The sequence below is a fragment of the Heterodontus francisci genome, chromosome 32, assembly GCF_036365525.1.
Source record: "Heterodontus francisci isolate sHetFra1 chromosome 32, sHetFra1.hap1, whole genome shotgun sequence".
NCBI classification, from domain to species: Eukaryota; Metazoa; Chordata; class Chondrichthyes; order Heterodontiformes; family Heterodontidae; genus Heterodontus; species Heterodontus francisci.
Window position 1 is genome coordinate 33,576,939 of NC_090402.1, and position 20,389 is coordinate 33,597,327.

Below are 20,389 nucleotides of genomic sequence, written 5' to 3' on the forward strand. Positions count from 1 at the left end.
ATATAAATAAATGCTGTCTCAGGTCAGCTATTGCAGCTTAGTGTATATGGACTGAAAGTATTAGATTGATCTAAATGCTAAATGGCTAGGAACAAACTCTAAGTGCGGATAATGGTGGATTGTTGGAAAATTTCTACAGACAACTTTGTATGCGATTGACTACCAGTTTTGATCCCTAAAAATGAATGGATGATCCTAGCTATGTCTTGACAGATAAGCAGGAATGCTGTTCTTCCAGTTAGCAATGCATTGGTATACAGGGTGACTGTTAGCAACATTTGATGTGATAGAGTGGGTTTTGCCTTGATTAACTGCTACACTGCCAACTAATTCTAAATTGGAAAGTTCAAGGATGCACAAATCTCTGACTTAAGAAAAGTCTTGAGCTTACTCTGAGTTAACTAACCACCCATTTTTTCATGTAATAAATGCACACCAAGTAAGATTAAGAAGGTGCTAGGCAGATTGATGTTGCAGTAACGCTTGGTTGTTTACACAGTTTTAAAGAGAGCAACAACGAAAAAGAGTAAGAATGACCTGATTAATGCTGAGGAGGGAGAAGATCATTTCACAGACATTTCCTCAGTGGGTGAGTAATCTCCCTTGTAGCCCTTCTTGTTTAAATTTAGTTGGAAGGTCATAATATCTTCGGGGGTGGGCTTAGATTTAAAGGCATTTAGCTGCCAGAGAGTTGCAGGAAGATGTACAGTTTTAAAAGTATTTTTGTAGCTTTGGCATGTTCTGTTTACGACTGAGCAAACCTGTCCACATTGGCAACATTTTAATTCCTATTAGTCAAGAAATCCATTGGTGAGGGAAGGGCAGGGTAGAAGAGAAGCTGATTGAGGCCTTGCTCTCACTGCTGTTGAGGCATCTGGAAAGACTTCAGAAAATGATTGATTACTGACATGTGTGTAGTTTTATTGTCTATATTACTGAGAACAGCCTGTGTTAGACTAATCTTTCCTTTCCTGTTTATGTAGTTCTGAGGTACCTCTGTCTGCTTGTTGTCCTCATTCTATAACTTTGTCATCCCTCTGTCTCCTCTTTCTTCTGTATATTTCTCATTCTCTGTGTGTTAGACAGTTTGGACATGCACTGTCTACATTCTATTTTCTGTATTTCTGGCTTTCCCTTTGCCTGTCACACACTTTGTTCCGAACCCCTCAGTTTTGTGTTTTTCCTCTGCCTTCTGAATTTGCTTTGCTGCTTCCTTCTTTCTAATTTTTTCCTCCTTTTGATTCACGCTCTGCATTTTCCTCTAAGCAGCCTTTCTTAATCGTCTATTTAAGTTCAGTCTTTGTGTTTAGTTTACAAGACCTGGCTCCCTGGCTGAACTCAGAAGATGGGAAATGTGGATCATGCCACATTGAGTCAGGCTTAACAAAGAGTCTAATTAGGTTGCTCACAGAGGGGAGACAAGATTCAGGTTGGGCAGGACCGAGTAGCTTATGATGTGGCCATGCAGGAGAAATACTTTAGCCTTCAATTGCTCTAAGAAAAAGAAAGATAACAGTTTTCATTGGACTTTCTCCAAAATTACATAGCATTAACATAAACGCACTCTGCATATTTTAACACAAAGAGTTATTCAAGTATTGTTAAATGTAAAAATTGCTGCAAATTAGATCGGTTTCATTGTATTATTTAAAAAGTCATGTGATCCAGCACCATTTCCCTTATCTATCACGACCCTCTCTACTACTTGTTGTGCAAAATGAAATACAAGCCTTTTATTTTTGTTAGTGTCCAAAATTAATCCACATTGCCCAAACTTTACTTGTGCTATTATTTAGTCAGTCATTTGCACGATTTAAATGCTTATTATGGAGGATTATTATTGTCAGGGACAATGGCTATGCAAGGAAAGTGGAATTTCTATGTGCACATATATCTATATAGGTCACACTTCACACATCAAACATTTTGATTGATGCAATCTATCCCTAGAAAACAACAGTGAAAGCAAGCCAATGATCTCCTGCTATTTTTTATGGGCCTCAGAGAATGGCATATAATTCACCTTGAGATCTCATTTACAGCAATTAGATTTTGTGGTCTTTAAGTGACAGGGCTTCATCGCAGCAGCAGAATAATACATTACACAATACATACTTCTGGCATTTTTAAACCGTGCATCCTTCAACTTACTGTTAGCTAGGCTGTGGAAGAATCACTTGTTCAATTAACATATGGGAGCAATAGAAGGAATGGTTGTTTATAAGCAAACTCGGAAGGATTTCATTTACTCCTCCAGCACATTAGGTAACATGTTCATAGCAAATTGCTTTGTGTGTTATTTAACAGAGTTGTTAACCAATCTATTTAAATGGGTAATGTCTGGGAGAATGGTGCACAAAGCAATTCCAAGTACATGTGTGAACCAGTGTGCTGACAGAGGAATTGGCGGAGAACCACCATTGATTGCAATGCTTCAGTTTAAGACCTGAGAACCTGGATGTTTAAATACTGCCAGATACTGAGTGGGTATGTCCAAAATACATTTTCCAGAATGACTTTGGCAATGATCCCATTGGTAACCCATGGTGCCATCCACAGTATCCAATAAATTACTATGTAAGCTTTCTTTATACTGTAAGGCAAGAACTATTGATCTACAAATGTTATTTTGATGGAAGTCCATGGGCTATATTTTAAGAGTCCGCCGCCGAAGTAGGCAGCGGACGTAAAAAATGCAGACCGACCGCACGGGCACCGCAGCATGGAGCCTCCACGATTTCAAATGCGGTGGCTCATTTGCATAGCCACACCTCCCGCTTTCTGCGATGACGTGGAGGGGGCGGGTGAGCCGTCGCAGGCATCGGCATCCGGCGCCAATTTTTAAAGGACTTACAGCCCTCAATGGACATTTAAAAATTAAAGGGACAGGTCAGTAGAATTTCTATAAAACACATTTCAATGACCTTTAAATGCATTTACCCTGTCCCCCAATGGCATTTCTAGACATTCGTGCCCTTTTCCTGCTTGGAATTCAAATATTGACAATTTGACCCCCCCCCCACAAAGTTCGGTAACTTTGCCATTTACCCTTTCCCATCACCCCACCCCGACCAATCTGCATCGTTGTTACCCCGCTCCCCCCTCCACAGAGAAAAAAATACTCCTCCCCCGCCCTCCCCACAGGTGTCACGCCGGGTTTCCCCGAACGGGGATTCAAAGGCGCGGCATTGTCGGCCATCCTAATGAAGATTGGTGCAGCGATTGAGGAGGTGACAGGACCCTCATTAAAACAGGTATGTAAATTAGTTTACATATTGAAATGGGGGACCTGTCGCCGAGCGGCGGGGCCGTTGCCACGAGGCCTTACTTCAGTGATGTTGGATAAAGGACAAATGTTGGTCAGCATACCATGAGAACGTCTCAGTTCCTCTTTAAAGAGTGAGATGAGATTTTTTTTGTTCACCTTATAGGGTGAAAGATGTCACTTCTAACAGTGGAGCACTCTCAGTGCAGCACTGAACTGTCAGCCGAGATTATTGTTCAAGTCTCTGGAGTGGGACTTGAAGCCACCACTTTCTGACTCAAAGGACGACTACTGAACCAAGGCTGACATTTTTAGAGATTAGTATCTTGCTTTTCAGTTTAAATGTAAGAATGTTTTCTTTTCATTTATATTTATGTATAAGTCATAAGTCAGTAATGTAGGCAAGCATTTTGTTATGAAAGCTTGTGCCACACAGCGATCTTATTTGGTTTGTCTACTGGGAAAGAAGCTCACTCTCAGCCATAAACCAGCTTTTTATATTTAAAAGCTTTCAGTCATCAGTAAACAGTTCCTCTTTTGCTTCTCTGAAAGCTTAAGTGTTTTTCTGAACCTAGGCCGGAATTTTACAGCCACCCAATGAGTGGGCTGGTGGGGGGTGGTGGGCTGTTCCCGATGCCTTCCCATCTCTGCTGCAATTATATGTGGGGCAGAGGTGGCGTGAAACGGCCCACCTGCCCCAGGCCAATCAAAGCCCTTAAGTGGCCAATTAACTGCCACTTAAGGGCCTCCTCCCTCCACTGCGGGAATTTTACCCACAGTGGCCTGACAGCTAAGGCCCCAAGAGCTCCACCTGGTAAAACCAGGCGGCTGTCTTGCGGGCTGGGGGTAGGAACCCTCCTGTGCCCCACGGAGGTCCAACCCGAAGCCCAAGCAGCCCCCAACGCACAACACACTTACCTGCGTTCTGGGACTGTCCTTCCTCTTGCCTCTGATGGCTGGGTGTAGTCCCAGCAGTGGCCACCGTTCCTGGTGGCGCTGCTGGGACTAAAAGATGCTGGCCTGCTGATTGGCCAGCAGCTCCATTAGGTGGGACTCCCTGCCTCAAGGAGGTGGAAGTCCCGTCCAAGACTAATTAAGCGCCTGGGGAGTGAAAAATCCCGGCGTGGCTCGCTGGCCCTGCGGAGGCGAGCTCGCCCCCAACTTTTCAGCCAGTGGACAAGGCCTCCTGCCCAACCGAAAATTCAGCCTTAGTATTTTCCGAAAGCTACAGTACAAATGTAATTTTCACCTAAATCTGATAACCCCTCTCATTAAGAATTTGTAATTTTAATTTTTGAACGGTCAGTGTGTTTGAGTTGGTTGGAGATGTCAGAATGTAAATGTATAGCCTTCGCAATGCCCTGCTGGGAGGATCCATATTTGGACATTGGATAAGCACAGGACTGAGTGCTGCAGTAATGCCCCTCATGTCTTACATGTGATAAATAGCCACGTGAATGAGACATCTGAATGTTGCTGACCCTTTGTGGAAAGAAGCTCGTAACTCCTTTCTAATATTTAAGGTCAACATTAAAATGCTGTTCTGTGCAATGTTGCTCTGAAAGAGCTGCAGTAGTTGTAAAGATGTGGGCTGATGTTTCCTGCACAGAGTCGCCAGAGTGAACTTTGAGCCTGCTCCACTGCTCTGCTACTGTGGTATATATTTTCAACACCCTCACAGTGTGATTCCTATCTCTATTGGGAAGCCCGTCTGGCATGAAGGATGACTGAGGCAGACCTCAGGTGCCTGCAGTAGTGGATCATGGCCAGTGGCTTCTGGGGCTGGTCCCAAGGTGTTTTTTTTCTCTGTTAAAATTCCTGTCTGACTTCTTCAGGCCGTGGAATCAGATGAGCCTGAACAGTAAATCCTGCCTTTATTGATTGTAGCAGCTACTACATTAATCTGCATCGGGCTGTCTGGATGATTTTTGCTCTATGTAAATTAGAGAGTAAAAGTTTGCAAAACATCAAAATTGTGCCAATTTAAAGTGAAGAGAATGATTGAATCAAAGCCGCGTATGGTTAGAAAAGGGAGATTTACAAAGAGGGAAGACTACTGGGGGAAATATCAATTTAGCCCTATATCAGGTGTGGGGATCACAAAGCCCAGTCCCGTAAAGGCAGGCAATGGGCAAACTTCCTGCTGCCTGCTCACCAATATGATTGTAGCATACAGCCCAGCACGAAGCACACTGCTGACTGGTTGCACGCTGAGCGGCATGCACGGCTAGCACGATATACAGCGAGCCCACACTTCTTAAAGACAGCCTGCCCCTCTTAAAGGGGAGGTTCACTCAAGCTGCTGGAACAGTGTCAGGAAGGAAGAGGACTGGTAATGGAGCAGCAGAGCAGAGTGAGGGCTCCTAGGGTCTCAGATGTGGCACTGGAGGCCTCTGTGACAGAGGTCAAAAGGAGAAGAGGCACCATGTTTCTGCCAGGAAGTTCTCAAGGCACACCCTGCAAAGGAAATGGGAGCAGGTGGCCAGGGAGATCAATTCCTGTAGTCTAGCCCTGAGGGCCTGGCAGCATTGTCACAAAAAGTCATTATTTCATGCAGGTGGTCAAGGTCAGTGAATGCATCTTCATCGGACTTCATACCCACTGCACCACCAACCTCTCACGCTGCTCAATCCTTATCACTCCCCATCAGCAATCAGGACTCACGCCTGACATTCAGATGCTCCACCTTACCCTCACGCACTTACCAATGCGGCCAGCCTCACAGCCACCTCTCTCAGCTTCCACACACCTCCAGCTATGGCAGGCATATCACCCAAACACATTGCAACACACTCGTCATTTTTTCCTCTCTCTTGCAGGACAAGGTCACATATAACAGGAGGCAGCAGCAGAGAACCAGTAGGGGACAGGTACTCCAGCATCACTTGAGCCCTTTGGAGGAGATGGTGCTTTGCATTATAGGGCAGAGGACAGTGCATCCAGTATCTCCAAGAACATTCAGGATGATCATATATTCCTGCTTTATACTCTTTCACAAATCCTACCACACCCTCATCCTGCTGTCTGGCATGAAGGCAGGCTCTCAAAGCCCAGAGCTACTTGAGGTGAGTCCTCCAAGGCAGTCTCCCCCAATGAAAGTCAGCAGCCTTCCACCAACCATGCTGCAACCACTGGGGTAGCACTGTGCAGGAGCACTAGGCCAGGCTTAGGCACCTGTACATCAGGCACTAAGGAAATGCACAAGGGTGAACAGTTTAGTTTTGTATGTTTAATGAAATAGTTATTGAATAAAGTTAATATGTAATTTTTTTTTGGTGGTAGCTTTTATTTCAAGGTTTTGGCCAAGAGGATGCTGTGGTGGAACGTAGCAGGTGGATCGAAAGGTGGGGAATTGTGGAACAGCGATGGTGTGGGGATGAGATCTCGGGGAAAGCGGAGTCTGAGTATCTGCTTACTGACAGCCCGTCCGGAGTGAAGGGGTCCCGGACGCCTACTGCTTTCCTCCTCCTCCTCCTGCTCCTGAGGTGACCTCCAAATGCCTGGTGGCAGGAGAGAGAGGATGCAGCAGACCACCACAATCTTGGAGACACACTCCAGTGAGTACTGGAGTTCCCCAACGTGGTCCAGGTAGCAGCACCATTGTTTGAAAATGCCGATGGTTTGCTAAATGACATTCCCGGTGGTAGCAAAGCTCTCATTGCAGATACACTGTCCATGCCTGGTCAGGTGGCAGAGGGGAGTCGCAAGCCAGGTACAGAGAGGGTATCCTTTGTCATCCAGCAGACAGCCTCTGGCTCTTTCGTGGTGGCTCAAAGATTGCGGGTACTGTTGACTGGCACAGGATGAATACATCGTGACTGCTGCCAAGATAGTGGACATTTACTAACATGATCTTCTGTCCTTGGTCACGTGTCAAATGCATATTCATGAAGTGATAGCTCTTGCAGTTGTGCTACATCTCCCTAATGATATGTGGGGCCCACAGAGCTACATATGTGCAGTTGCTGGCACCCTGCACCATTGGGAACTCTGCTAACCTGGCAAAGCCACGTGCCTGTTTCTCAGTAGTCAGAGAGAAGACAATGAAGTCCCCTCTCCTTTACAGAGCCTCTGTCCCTTCCCTGATGCATGGCGAACTATGAAATGTTGGAAATGTTGTCTGCACCTGACTAGAAGGACCTGCCAGCAAGGAAATTGATGGCTACAGTTATCTTCAAGGCCACTGTCAGCTCTGTCCTTATCTTACTGTGTGGCTGCAGGTCCAGTTGCAAGTGGTGGCACAGTTCGGTCAGGACCTCCTTGGTGAACTGTAGATGCCTCAGTCACTGCTCCTGATTGAGATGGATTAGGACATGTGCTCTTTGAAGACCCTTGGTGGGTAGCGGCTTCTGTTGAGAGCCCTCCTCCTCCTCTCTCTGTGCACAGCCTCCCCTCTTTGTTGCCTGTGCTGCATTTCCAAGTCATAGTTCAGTCTAAGAAGAACCTGTAACTGTAGCCCCCATTACTGAAACCAGGCTTTCTCCTCACAGGCCTTTCAACTCCACTGACCCTCTTTTCAGGATCCAGTGTCACTCCATTGTGGACTCCAAAAACTTCTGTCAACTCCTCCAAAAATGCTCAACATAGTACTTCCATTAACTCTGTGTTAGCAAAAGGAAATTAAAAGCACCTCTACTGAAAATTGAGTGGTGATCCTTTTAAACTGTGCTAGTCGAGGGTTCTTGCGCAGCTGAATGCATGTTCAGGAGTGATTAAGAGAGGATGCTAACAGGATCTGCGAGGTCCAAGATGGTAGATTGGGTGCCAAATTAGATTAATTAATAAGTAATGCGCCAGATTTAGCTAGCAACCTAATGGTGCATGTACATTTATCTAATAGTGATTATAATATGATGGAGTTCAACATGGTGGTTGCAAGGACAAAACGTGAAACAGCTAAAATTCTAAATTTAGGTAAGGTTCATGTCAATGCGATGAGACAGAGGGCTGAATTTTACCAGCCCCTTGACGCCATGGGTCGTGGTGGAGAGGGCCGTAAATTGCTAGTGGGAGCGGCCCGCCACAAGCCACAATGCGGAAAAGGCCCCGCAGGATATTGGTGGTGGCGATGAGGCCTCGGTGCGGCCACCCCGCTGCTTGGTTGCGAGGCCTGCATCTATATATTTAAATGAGTATTAATAAAATGTAAATTGACTTACCTGCCGACGGCAGCCGTCCCATGCTGATTTCACGGCCAACCAGCCGCGATTCGCACACCTTCAGAACGCTGTTGGCGTTCCGAGGCGAAACACTGGTGGGGAGAGGGGAGGAGTAAAATTATCAGGGCGGGAGGGGTGGGGGAGCGGGGAAAATACTTTTTATTGGCTGTGGGAATGGTGGGAAGGGGTTGAAGGGCAAATGTGAGAAGGTTGGGCGGGGGGAAGTTTGGGTCGGGAATAAAATAAGTTTTCTGAATATGGGGCAATGAAAAGACCATTGAAGTGGTTGGGAAAGGGCCTCCATTTTCTAATTATTTATTAAAAACAAATGAAATCTAATATTAGGGTGGCGCAGTGGTTAGCACCACAGCCTCACAGCTCTAGCGACCCGGGTTCAGATCTGGGTACTGCCTGTGCAGAGTTTGCAAGTTCTCCTTGTGATTGCGTGGGTTTCTGCTGGGTGCTCTGATTTCCTGCCACAGCCAAAGACTTGCTGGTTGATAGATAAATTGGCCATTGTAAATTGCCCCTAGTGTAGGCAGGTGGGAGGGAATGTAGCATTAGTATAAATGGATGGTCGGCACAGACTCGGTGGGCCAAAGGGCCTGTTTCAGTGCTGTATATCTCTCTTTCGCTTTAAAAATGTAAATTTTTGCTAAAGGCTTGTAGCGCTTTAAAAATGGCGCCAGTGGCGCTGGATGCCGTTGCTGGGGACTCGACGGCCGCCCCCTCTACGTCATCGGGGGCAGCTGCTCCGCCCCCTCCATTTTAATCAGACTCCGCATGTGTGATCACGGGGGCTGTGCAGCAGCACTTCCGTGTTGGAAGGTCGCTGCTTTTACAGCGTGCCGCCACAGAGTGCAGCGTGCTGATAAAATTCAGCTCAGAGACTGTCCACAGTAAAATGGGCAAATCTGTTAATGGGTAAAATGACAGCAGATCAATGGGAGGTGTTCAAAAAAGAATTTAATGTGATGCAGAACCAGTTTGTAGCCCTAAGGGACAAGAGCTCTACTTTCCAAAAAAGACAGCCATGGACAACTAAAGAAATAAGAGACAACTTAAAACTAAAAGATAAAGCATACAATAATGCAAATAATACCACAGATCCTGGAAAATGGGAAAGAGAAAAAAGGCAGCAAAGGATGACAAAACAGATAGTAAAAGCTACAAAAAGGGAATATGAAAAGAAACTTGCAAGGGTTATCAATATCAACACAAAAACATTTACAATTACATTAGGAAAAAGAGGGTGTTCAGGAGCAATGTGGGCCCCTTGAAAACTGACTTAGGCGAAATACAAATAAGGAAATGGCAGACATGCTGAATAATCATTTGCATCAGTATTTATAGTAGAGGAAGAGGTCAGCATGCTGGCCATCCCAAGGAAACTATTATTGAATCAGGGACTCATCAAAATTCATGTAAGCAAGATAACAGAAATGGAAAAATGAATGGCTCTAAAGAGTGACAAATCCCCAGGACCAGATGGTTTCTATCCCAGGATTTTAAAAAGAGTTAGTGAGAACATTTTAGATGCCCTAACTGTAATCTTTTGAAGTTCTCTCAATTCAAGAATAGTTCCTTTAGATTGGAAAATTGCACGTCACTTCTCTATTTAAGAAAGATGAGAGGGGCAAACCAGGGAATTATAGACCAGTAACAGTAACATCTGTTGTCGAGAAATTGCCAGAGTCTATAATTAAGGATTGCATGACTGAACACCTTGAAAATTTTCAGCTGATCAAACAGAGCCAGCATGGATTTGTAAAGGGTAGGTCGTTCCTGACAAATCTGATTGAGGTTTTTGAAGAGGTGATTAAAGTAGTGGATAGGGGAATGTCTATGGATATTATTTATGTGGACTGCTAGAAGGCATTTTGTAAAGTCCCTCATAAGAGATTGTTACCTAAAGTTGAAACTTGTGGAACTGAAGGCAAGTTAGTGACCTGGTTATGAAATTGGTTGAATGATGGGAGACAGAGTGTACTTTAATTTGCAGGATGTGATTAGTGGTGTCCCACAAGTTGGGGCCCCGTGTTGGGGCCTCAACTATTCACTGTATTCATTAACGAATTAGATGATGGGATCGAAAGCCATATGTCCAAGTTTGCCAATGTCACAAAGATATGCTGCATTGGAAGCATTAGAAGCAGTGTAGATGGAAGCATAAGATTACAAAGAGATATTGATAGATTAAGTGAATGGGCAAAAAGGGGCTTTTAAAGTAATCAAATGTGAGGTTATCCAGTTTGGACCTAAAAAGGATAGAATATGGTTCTTTATAAATGGGAGAAAGCTAGAATCAGTGGCGGTCCAGAGAGACTTGGGGATCCAAGTACACAGATCATTAAAATGTCATGAATAAGTACCAAAAGTAATCAAAAAGGTTAATAGAATGTTGGCCTTTTTAACTAGAGGACTAGGATACAAGGGGGTAGAAGTTATGCTTCAGCTGTACAAAGCTCTGGTTAGATCACAGCTAGAGAACAGTTCTGGGCACCACACCTTAGAAAGGATATATTGGCCTTGGAGGAAGTGCCGTATAGATTTACAAGAATGATACCTGGTCTCCAAGGAATAAGGACAGATTAAACTAACTAAGGTTGCATTCCCTGGAATTTAGAGGTCAAGGGAATTTTTCAAGGTATTAAGATGAACAGATAGGGTAGATTGGGAGAAACTAGTTGGAGAGTCTAAAAATTAGAGCCAGACTTCTCAGGAGTGAAATTAGGAAATGCTTCTTCACACAAAGGGTAGTAGAAGTTTGGAACTCTTTCACAAAAGGCAATTGATGCAAGGTCAATTGTAAGTTTTAAAACTGAGATTCATAGATTTTTGTTAGCCAAAGGCATTGAGGGATACGGGACTAAGTGTAAGGAGTTAGGTTGCAGACAGCCATGATCTCACTGGAACAGGTTTGAGGGGCCAAATGACCTACTCCTGTTCCTATGGTCCTAAGTCAGCATTAGAGGCAGTTTGACATGACAGCTCGTCCACTCTGAATGCTTTTGGTGCAAGCATGGCACGCCCACATTGGCGCCCTTACATTCAGGGCATGCTGTGCGGGCTTTGCCAGAAATGGCCTGAAGCATTCTGACTGAGATCGTGCTTCTCTAGTGCCAGCACCAATGGCATTACAAAACCAAATTTTTTGGCCCCAGTATTATCAAATATTGAAAAACATTCCGAAAAATGGACTGGTGCTAGTTTAACCTGGTAACTTATTTTCCCGATGATGCACTTTCTGTAATGTCATGACACTTTCCCTCAATTAGTTTAGATCGAGCCTATCAGCTCCTGAAGGCAATGGGTTGCCTTAAGTAACATGATAAAATATTGTTCCATTTTTATTAAAGAACAGAAAATTGGTGATATTAAAAAGGTAATTAAGCTCTATCTGAGAACTAATTTCTGTCAGTTCTGAATTTGCCTTTAGCTCTTTATTGGAACGCCACTTGCACCAAAGCCTACTAAAAGAAAATATGCATATCTTTCACTTGTTTGCTTGTAATGCAAGAAATTTTTCACATTAAACTTGACATGAATGCATGCTATTTTTGAAGAACAGCAGTGACACCTGATATAATATTGAGCTATGCAAACAGGAAGATCACAGTCCAATCTTCAGTCTGTGTCGAGTTAGCACATCTCAGCCTCAGTAATAGTTGGGGTGCCACAGCTGGGCTCCAATCCCTGGTTTGGGAGGGGTAGTGGGGGGAAAACGGTCACAAATTTAAGTGAGCATTTTAACTGCTACTAAAAGTAGTGCATGGAGGGAATCAGATCCATCATCGAGGACTGAAGCAGGCTCAGCTTTGATGTCCACAATGCTCAAATCAGCAGACAACATTGGCTACCCAGTCTCATACAAGAATTGTAGCCTCTTGGTATAGCAGGGCTGCCCAAGCTGGTGGAACTGTATCGGGAAAGAGCCAGCACTTTCATGAGCCAAGGGAAGAAAAGTGAAGAGAAAATAAAGGCTGTAATTTCCCATTAGCTCTGAGAGGCACAGAAGCCAAAGCAGAGTAAAGTTGGAAATAAAAGCAGCCAGACCAGCAGAGACTACAACCACATAATAGCATTGCTATCTTGAAACTAAAAATGGCATTCAAAGCCATCAAATGGGCACAATATTTTCAACAAACATTGCCCTTGATTGGAAGAATAGATGCAGCCCCTAGATGTCCTTTTTAACCATTAGTGTGAAGAGGGAAATGTTGAGAATCTAGGGCCAACAACAGGCTGAGTGATTGTGAGAGGAATTGCATGCGGCATGATAACTGGGTTTACATTTTAATAGAAAGAAGATAGCGCATTTCGTAAAAAAATGTTTTTTTCTTTTAAAAAAAAGAGCTGCACTTTTTCCTCTTTTTTAAAGGAGCTGGAACGGATCCGAAGCCTGCAGCAGTTTCTGTAGATGACGTCAGCAGCAGTTAGTGTTATTTTAATTATTTCTGCATCTCATATCACCAACATCTCATTTTTGGCTTTTTTTGGTCCACCTGTGTGAATTTCTGATGCTAGTGGTAAAAAGCACAGAGTCCAAGATTATCCCATGGACAAAACTTATTCCCAACACTCAGATCACTTGAATACAACACTGTAAGGTCACTTTGTCAACCTATGGTCTCTTCGACCACGGTTCTATATTGTGGGTGTGGACTCAGCGAATTTACTTTTTTATGTTCCCTTTTATTCCTTTTCAAGAATTTTATTCTCTTACTTTCAAAGTGCCCCAGTCTTTCAATAACAGCTTCTGTTTAGAAACCAGTCATTAACATTAAGCCTGAATTGGAGGTCTGTGCATACCATTCACTTACTTTCTACTTTGTCTCCTCACCTGCAATACAGTGGCTAACTGTTCTAATATAATGGTCCTATTCCTCAATGGAATGGTTTCACTAATGCGCATGAGCACAGATCAGAGTGAGCACCATTAAACTCCTAGCATCTTGGCTATTGCTGAAGTCAAACTCATGCCCCATCGTTTACTGGTTCTGCTTACCAGCCTTTTTAGAATTAGAACTACATTAGCCTCTTGAGGGAACAGTCCCTGACTCTAGCAAGCTATTAAAGGTATGGGGAAGGGGTTCACAAGGCACATGTCCCATATCTTTAAGTATATAATCAGGTTAATGTCATTTGTTTTGAGTTTCTTTATTCTGTCTAAAATGGCAAAGAATGGCCAGTAATAATTTGTTGGAGGCAGCTTGTGTGAAAGTAGGCGCACACAATTAACTCTTGAAATTATAATAGGCTACATACATAATAAATTTAAAATTGTCCATCTGTGCACATCTCCTGTTAACTTTTTCATTATAAATTATAATGTCCACATTTAAAATGGAAATGATCTCTGTAGATTTGTTACCTTGTAATTATAGCCTCCTGCCTGTGGAGGCACTGGAGTATGGCAAGTTTGCAGAGGCTGCTTCCATTATCAATGTAGACATAGGAATTTATAATGGAAGCATGAAACTTAAGACAGAATGTCTGTCTGTTCATCCTGCTCCCATTGTCCCCTGCCCACTTAATCCTACTTCATCTGAAAACCACACTTGGTCCTCTACTCTTGTGTACAGCATCATGGGACATTGTTTGGTTATGCAAAGCACAGTTGCGACACCAGTGTGCATTTAAGTCTTCCAGTTGGTTTCTTCTTTTCCCCTTGTATTACAGTTTAAATATAAAAATAATTATTAAAACAATTATCAATAAATTGGAATTAATCATCTGGACTGTCCGCAGTACAGCCTACTCCTGTTACTTCAGTTATATTTTGTGTTTAATCATTTAAATTAGCTGGTAATTCAAATGAAGCGATTGGAACAAAATGGCACCAGAGGTTTTTTTCATGAGCACAATTCAAATTCGAATTTCTCCATAAATTTGAATGGAAACCATGAATTAATGGAAAGAGACTGTATTTAAAATGCAAGTATGGAGAACTGTCCCATTCATCTGACCATGCATTATTAAACAGTAATGCAGCCCAGGCCACTTAACCTGCAGTAAGCTGGCAACCTTTTCCAGCAGGATTTGAGGAAATCAAAGGGGCATCAAATTTTAATTGGAGGAGAATGTCAGAGATTTCATCCCATGTTATTGTTTATGTTTTTACTTTGCTGCTTCCTTCCAGTGCTCATCTTCACTCATTTCTTTTAATGTTCAATTTTTTGGCTGCCATCTGCAGCAGTCTCTCAGGCTGCTGAAAGACTGCAGTAGAAAATTGTTCAGCCAGTTCATATAAAATTGCATTTGCTTGAAAATGTTGTTTGAAATTTGACACATAATTTATTAATGGCAAGAATTGGGTACAACTGGAGAGTAAATTTGTTACTTCAATCCGTTTTTTTCTATGAAGCTTTCCAGACATGTTCTCTGTACATCAAACAATGCACCACAAAAGGAACACTGTAGCATTCGGGTAACTGAGAATATTTTGTGAACTCTATAACAGTGTGGGTCTTTTGTCAGAATAGTTTCTCTTTGATAATCAGCACTGAGGCAATTATGTGTGAATACCAGCTCATCATCTCATTTAGTCATCAACATTTTCTGTTTTTTAAACCAAGCTTGATATGTGAGCTCCTCTTATTTGTTTCTGGGGTTCTTACGGAAATGACTGCCTGAAAAATAAACAACTTCCTAAGTAACAAAATTACTTAGTTCAATTTTGAACAAGCTTAAATATTCAAAGTATTGCAATGATGCCAGAGCAACCAATTAAAACTTGCTGTGAGAATAATGAAATTTAAATCTTAACATGGGGAATGAAATAATGTGATGTGAATGTTGTGTGCTGGTCACTTGTGATCAGTTTAGGCATGGCTACTGTTTTGACTGTTTCAGGTCCTGTGTGTTAAGATTGACACCTTTTTATAAAGAAATGTACAGTAGAGTTAAATACTATGGAGGTGTGTGGGAGTAACAGACAGCTGGTAAAATAATGTACTCGGCGAGAGTGAGGACCTGGGTTCACCCCCACAATAAGCTCTCACTCTCAGCGTGGTTTTCTGGCTGGTGTCGAGTGGACACAGTCTCCCTGAGGGAGGGAAAGACGATTGCACGTATTAGAAAGATACATTTTACTGACATTGAAGGTTTCCTGCCACTCTATTACCCACACTGCTTCTGACACAAACAGCAGAGGCCTTGGTACTTGACCAGAGTGATGCACAATACCAGGGAAATATATAGGAAGTTAGAGAATAACCATAAAACAGGAAGAGAAAGAAATGCCATCTTTTCTTATGAACTTTGTGCTGCTCAGAGTGATGGATAATTGTATTGGAATACTGCTTATTTTCTTTATTGCCATCAAGCACACGAGGCTCAGTTGTAATTAGGGTTAGGTGCAGTATAAAAATAGGAACAAGAGTAGGCCATTCAGCCCTTAAAGTGTGTTCCGCTCATTCAACAATGTGCTAGAAAATCTGTTGAGGCTATGTCAATTGCAAATTCCAAAACTGAAATTGATCTCTTTTCGTTAGGCAAGGATATTAAGGGTTACAGAATCAAAGACGGTAGATGGAGTTAAATTGCAGATCAACCATGATGTAATTGAATGGTGGAACAAACTGGAGGGACTGAATGGCCTACTCCTGTTCCTATGCCTGAGAACCTCAGAAATGTACCATGTACTACATCAATGTGAGGCCCTTTCCCCAAACCAGTTATGCTTAAGGAATTTTGGTGAGACTGGGTGCTTAGTACCAATTGATCCTAAGTTATGAGCTGTATGGTGTTGTTTATTTGTGCTCACTCGGAACTGGCCAGCGATTCCCCAAAGCTCATTTCAATTGACACGCTGAGAGTTATCAGGAGACTTCCATTCTAACAATCCTTGGGCTGGATTCAACCTTGGGTCTTCAAATCAAGCAGAATACTACAATATTCTTGTATTGCAGCATCACAATTATTTAGCCCTGACCAGCTGCTGTCCACAGTCAACATCCCTCCCCAAACCAATAGTACAAGGATCATTGGTTCTTGCAGAGTATCTGATTGTTTATCCATACTTATTCCTATGACCTTCAATTCCGCTGCCAACCAGATAATTAAAGAGACATTTGTGCAAATTGGTGCTGTCATGAATAATTAACTGACAGTAGTTTATTAGACAGTGAATGAATAATTATGCTTATTTAAATAGCACCATCTTCGGAGCTGCAACTAAATAAGCAATCACAAATGAGCTTAAATGGTGTTATGCGAAAGGAATCCTTGGCTACAACACACTTGCTGCATACTATTCCAGTAAATCTGAATAACGCATTTAACTTAAAAATAAAGTTAAACCTATGGGCTTGAAGTGATAGGGAATAAATCCCTATATAGAGTATCATCTCCTTTGATTTGAAGCATTTACAATTATACTGAATTGTACACTTGTTTCAATTTGTATCTCTTTCCCTAGGATTTACTCGGCCCAGCCTGAAAAGTGTTAAAAATGAGAGCTCCTCCTATTTTCGGAGGAAAGAGAAGAGATTTCGCTTCTTCATTAGACGCATGGTGAAATCGCAGAGTTTCTATTGGATTGTTCTCTGTGTAGTGGCACTTAACACGCTCTGCGTTGCAATTGTCCACTATGACCAGCCACTGTGGCTCACCGAGGCTCTGTGTAAGTATGCAGGGCAGTCAATTAAAGCCGGTTGTCAGGTATATTTTCAAGTTGCTTCTATTTGGTTCAAAAATATTTGTACAGTTCTTTTCATCAGTCTTGGTGAAAACTCATAAACTGAGAACTAAGAAGGGTCACTGATCTGAAACGTTAACTCTGCTTCTCTCTCCACAGATGCTGCCAGACCTGCTGAGTATTTCCAACATTTCTTGTTTTTATTTAAGTAAAGGAGGATGTTGTTTGATTGACTTTAAAAGTAATGTCCCTTGAAGATCTTAGTATGTTAATGAGCTAAGTACCAGGATGTGGTCGTGTGACTATGTGCCAGTCTCACGCTATAACTGTAACACCAAGAGGCAAGACCTGCAAATAGATAGCTCTGCGCTGTATATACTTGTTAACTGTTAATAAACCTGTTTGAGATCTTCAACAATCTGGACTCCATGCATCTCATTTATGTTGCATCAGACAACAGAAAAAGCTTCTCATTACATGGTGGCAGCAGTGGTGAGAAGACTAAATCCAAGATTAAAGACCACAGGGAAACAGCTTTAAAAACTGCCGACAGCTAAAAGAAAGTTTCAGAGAAATACTGGCTCAAACAGTAAAGAAAACACCTACAGGCAACAAGGAGAGCATAGGGAAATAGGATTAGCTTGGTCTGAATGGCCACTATCTGTACCATAAAGATTTTTGATTCTGTGGAGTTGGAATCCTATGCGCATAAACTTGGTAGTCCTCGTACAGAAGCAAACAGTTACAAACTATTTCTCTGATGAGCTGTTAACGTATAAATTATGTAACGTGTCTACTTTGTACTGTGGTACAATGTTAACAAATGATTTTTGTTTCAGATTTTGCTGAGTTTGTTTTCCTTGGGCTTTTTCTGACTGAGATGTCCTTGAAAATGTATGGTTTGGGACCAAGAACTTACTTCCATTCCTCATTCAATTGTTTTGATTTTGGGGTAAGATTAAGGTTGTGTGATTACATGCAGACAATGAAAATATTAATGTCTTGAGCTCACTAATTAAATGCTTGTTATATACTATGTTTGCAGGTGATCGTTGGCAGTATTTTTGAGGTAATTTGGGCTGCTGTCAAACCGGGTACCTCATTTGGTATAAGTGTTCTCAGAGCACTTCGCTTACTCAGGATCTTCAAAGTAACCAAGTAAGGAGAATATTAATTGTCATGAACTTCCCTTTTCAATTTCTTATATAATTTTATCTTGGAAATAAAAGGTCGGTTTTATAGTTCGAGCTGCAGCTCTGTAAACCCTAACTGACTATAAGGCACACCCAATGCAAATTTGTTCCATCCTGCCCCAGTTCCAGTTCTTTATCCTGCCATTTTACCTTAAGAATTTAGAACTGTTTAGTTTTCCCCTTAAACGATTCCATTGATTTTGCAGTGATTGAATCTGTTGGCATTTGTTCCAATGGACAACTATGAATGAACTGATAAAGGGTTGGATTATCTGTTTGAATTCTTGGATGAAATTTACAAGAAAGATGACCTATTGAATGTATTATGAGGCATAGTCTGACTTTGATACATTTCAGAAAACAAATAGTTAATGGAGGAATATATCATGGACCTTAACAAACTGTATAGAAGATTGAGGAAATTCAATTTGGAGATCCCTGGTTCAGTGCTAGCATTTAAATTGCTAGGTTATGCTCGGGTGTCGCATATGGATAGGCTTCTGGTTCTAACTGGGGTTCGATTCTTGGATAAATACTCCCTGTTGGATCAAATGTCTGCTGCCTTAAAAAAATACCTGGGGAAACAGCCATTTCCGGCAGCCCTGGTTGAACAAACAGGACATTCTGAGGTAACACAAAGAATGAAGGACTCAATGTTTACTAAATTTCGAAATGGTCCAGATACTGGAAGCAGGCATAAGTACAATGGAAGAGTTAAAGACAGGTGGAATGAGGATGAAAGCACCTTTAGCAGGTTTGACAATTACGCTGGAAGACAGAATTGGAACAGCAATCGTAGGTGAATGAATCCCAGGAATGCCCAAGGAACAGTTCATAGGTGCTTCAGATGTGACTCAAAGTATCATTATGCAATGAACTGCCCTAAGCAGATGGGCAGAGTCCTCAAAATAACACATGACTCAGAGAATTCTGAGGCAGAAGAGGAAGATACTGATGAATCTGAATGAATTGTACTAGTCACAAGGAGTTTTAGTCCTGTCTTGACTATGTTAGTTGTGGATTCGTTCAACTGTGCTGTATTGGATAGTGCTTGCATGTCGACAGAATGCGGAACTGATTGGTTACAATGTTATTTGGATTCACTTAGTAGTGAGGATCGATGCAAGGTTAAGGAACATAAAAGTATTGCCAGCTTTAGGTTTGGTGATGACAACACATTGAAGTCACTGGAGAGTAGTAAAATAGCTGGGAGTAAGACACTTATCAGTACTGATGTAGTAACTAGTGAGATACCTTTACTGTTGAGTAAGCCTTCCATGAAAAAGGCACAAATAAAATTTGATATGGAACATGATATGGCAATTGTTTTGGGAAAGTCAGTGAATTTGCAGTTTATCCAGTCAGGGCATTATTGTATTCCCTTAACAAAACCTGATGTTTCTAGTCAGAGTGTTCGAGAAGTAGTAATGGCATCAGGTGTTAAGAATCAGAGAGGTATAAAGCAAATTGTCCTAAAGTTACACAGACAATTTGCTCACCTTTCTTGTTACAGATTAAAAGTGAAAGGATGCAGGTATGATTGATGAAAAGTATACAAGGATAATAGATAAGATTAGTGAAAAGTGTGAAATCTGTAAAAAGTATCAGAGGACACCATCACATCCTATTGTCTATCTTCCATTGGCACGTGACTTTAACGAGGTAGTTGCCATGGATTTAAAGGTATGAGACAAAGACAAGAATATTCTCATTCTACATTTTGTAGACCTATCAACTAGATTTCGTTTTCCTACAATAATAAATAGCAAGGACCAAAGGTTGACTGTAGACATGGAGGAATGGATAGGGACTGGACTTGGGGCACCAGCCACGTTTGTGACTGATAATGGAGGGAAATTTGTCAATGATGAGTTCAGAGACGTGTGAAAACATGAATATTATGGTTATGAATACTGCAGCTGAAAGTCCTTTAAGCAATGAGCTCCTGTGAAAGGAATCATGCAGTGGTAGCTGAAATACTGCATAAAATCTTAGCTGACCAGCCAATCTGCAAATTGACAACTGCCCTGGCATGGGCGGTTCATTCGAAGAACTCGCTTCAGATGGTTGGGGGATATCGTCCCTGTCAATTGGTCTATGGGCAGGATCCCAAATTGCCTTCTGTACTGTG

General features: G+C 42.2%; 1 protein-coding gene across 1 annotated transcript in view; it reads left to right on the forward strand.

Annotated features, from left to right (window-relative positions):
- The window catches only part of cacna1ba (calcium channel, voltage-dependent, N type, alpha 1B subunit, a), a 621,742-nt gene that overhangs the window by 443,785 nt on the left and 157,568 nt on the right, over positions 1 to 20,389 (forward strand). Inside the window, exons 11-15 of the mRNA XM_068012672.1 lie at positions 214 to 237; positions 500 to 589; positions 16,847 to 17,050; positions 17,905 to 18,017; positions 18,111 to 18,223. Coding sequence (XP_067868773.1) covers positions 214 to 237; positions 500 to 589; positions 16,847 to 17,050; positions 17,905 to 18,017; positions 18,111 to 18,223 — 544 coding nt within the window. The remainder of the gene's footprint in view (positions 1 to 213; positions 238 to 499; positions 590 to 16,846; positions 17,051 to 17,904; positions 18,018 to 18,110; positions 18,224 to 20,389) is intronic.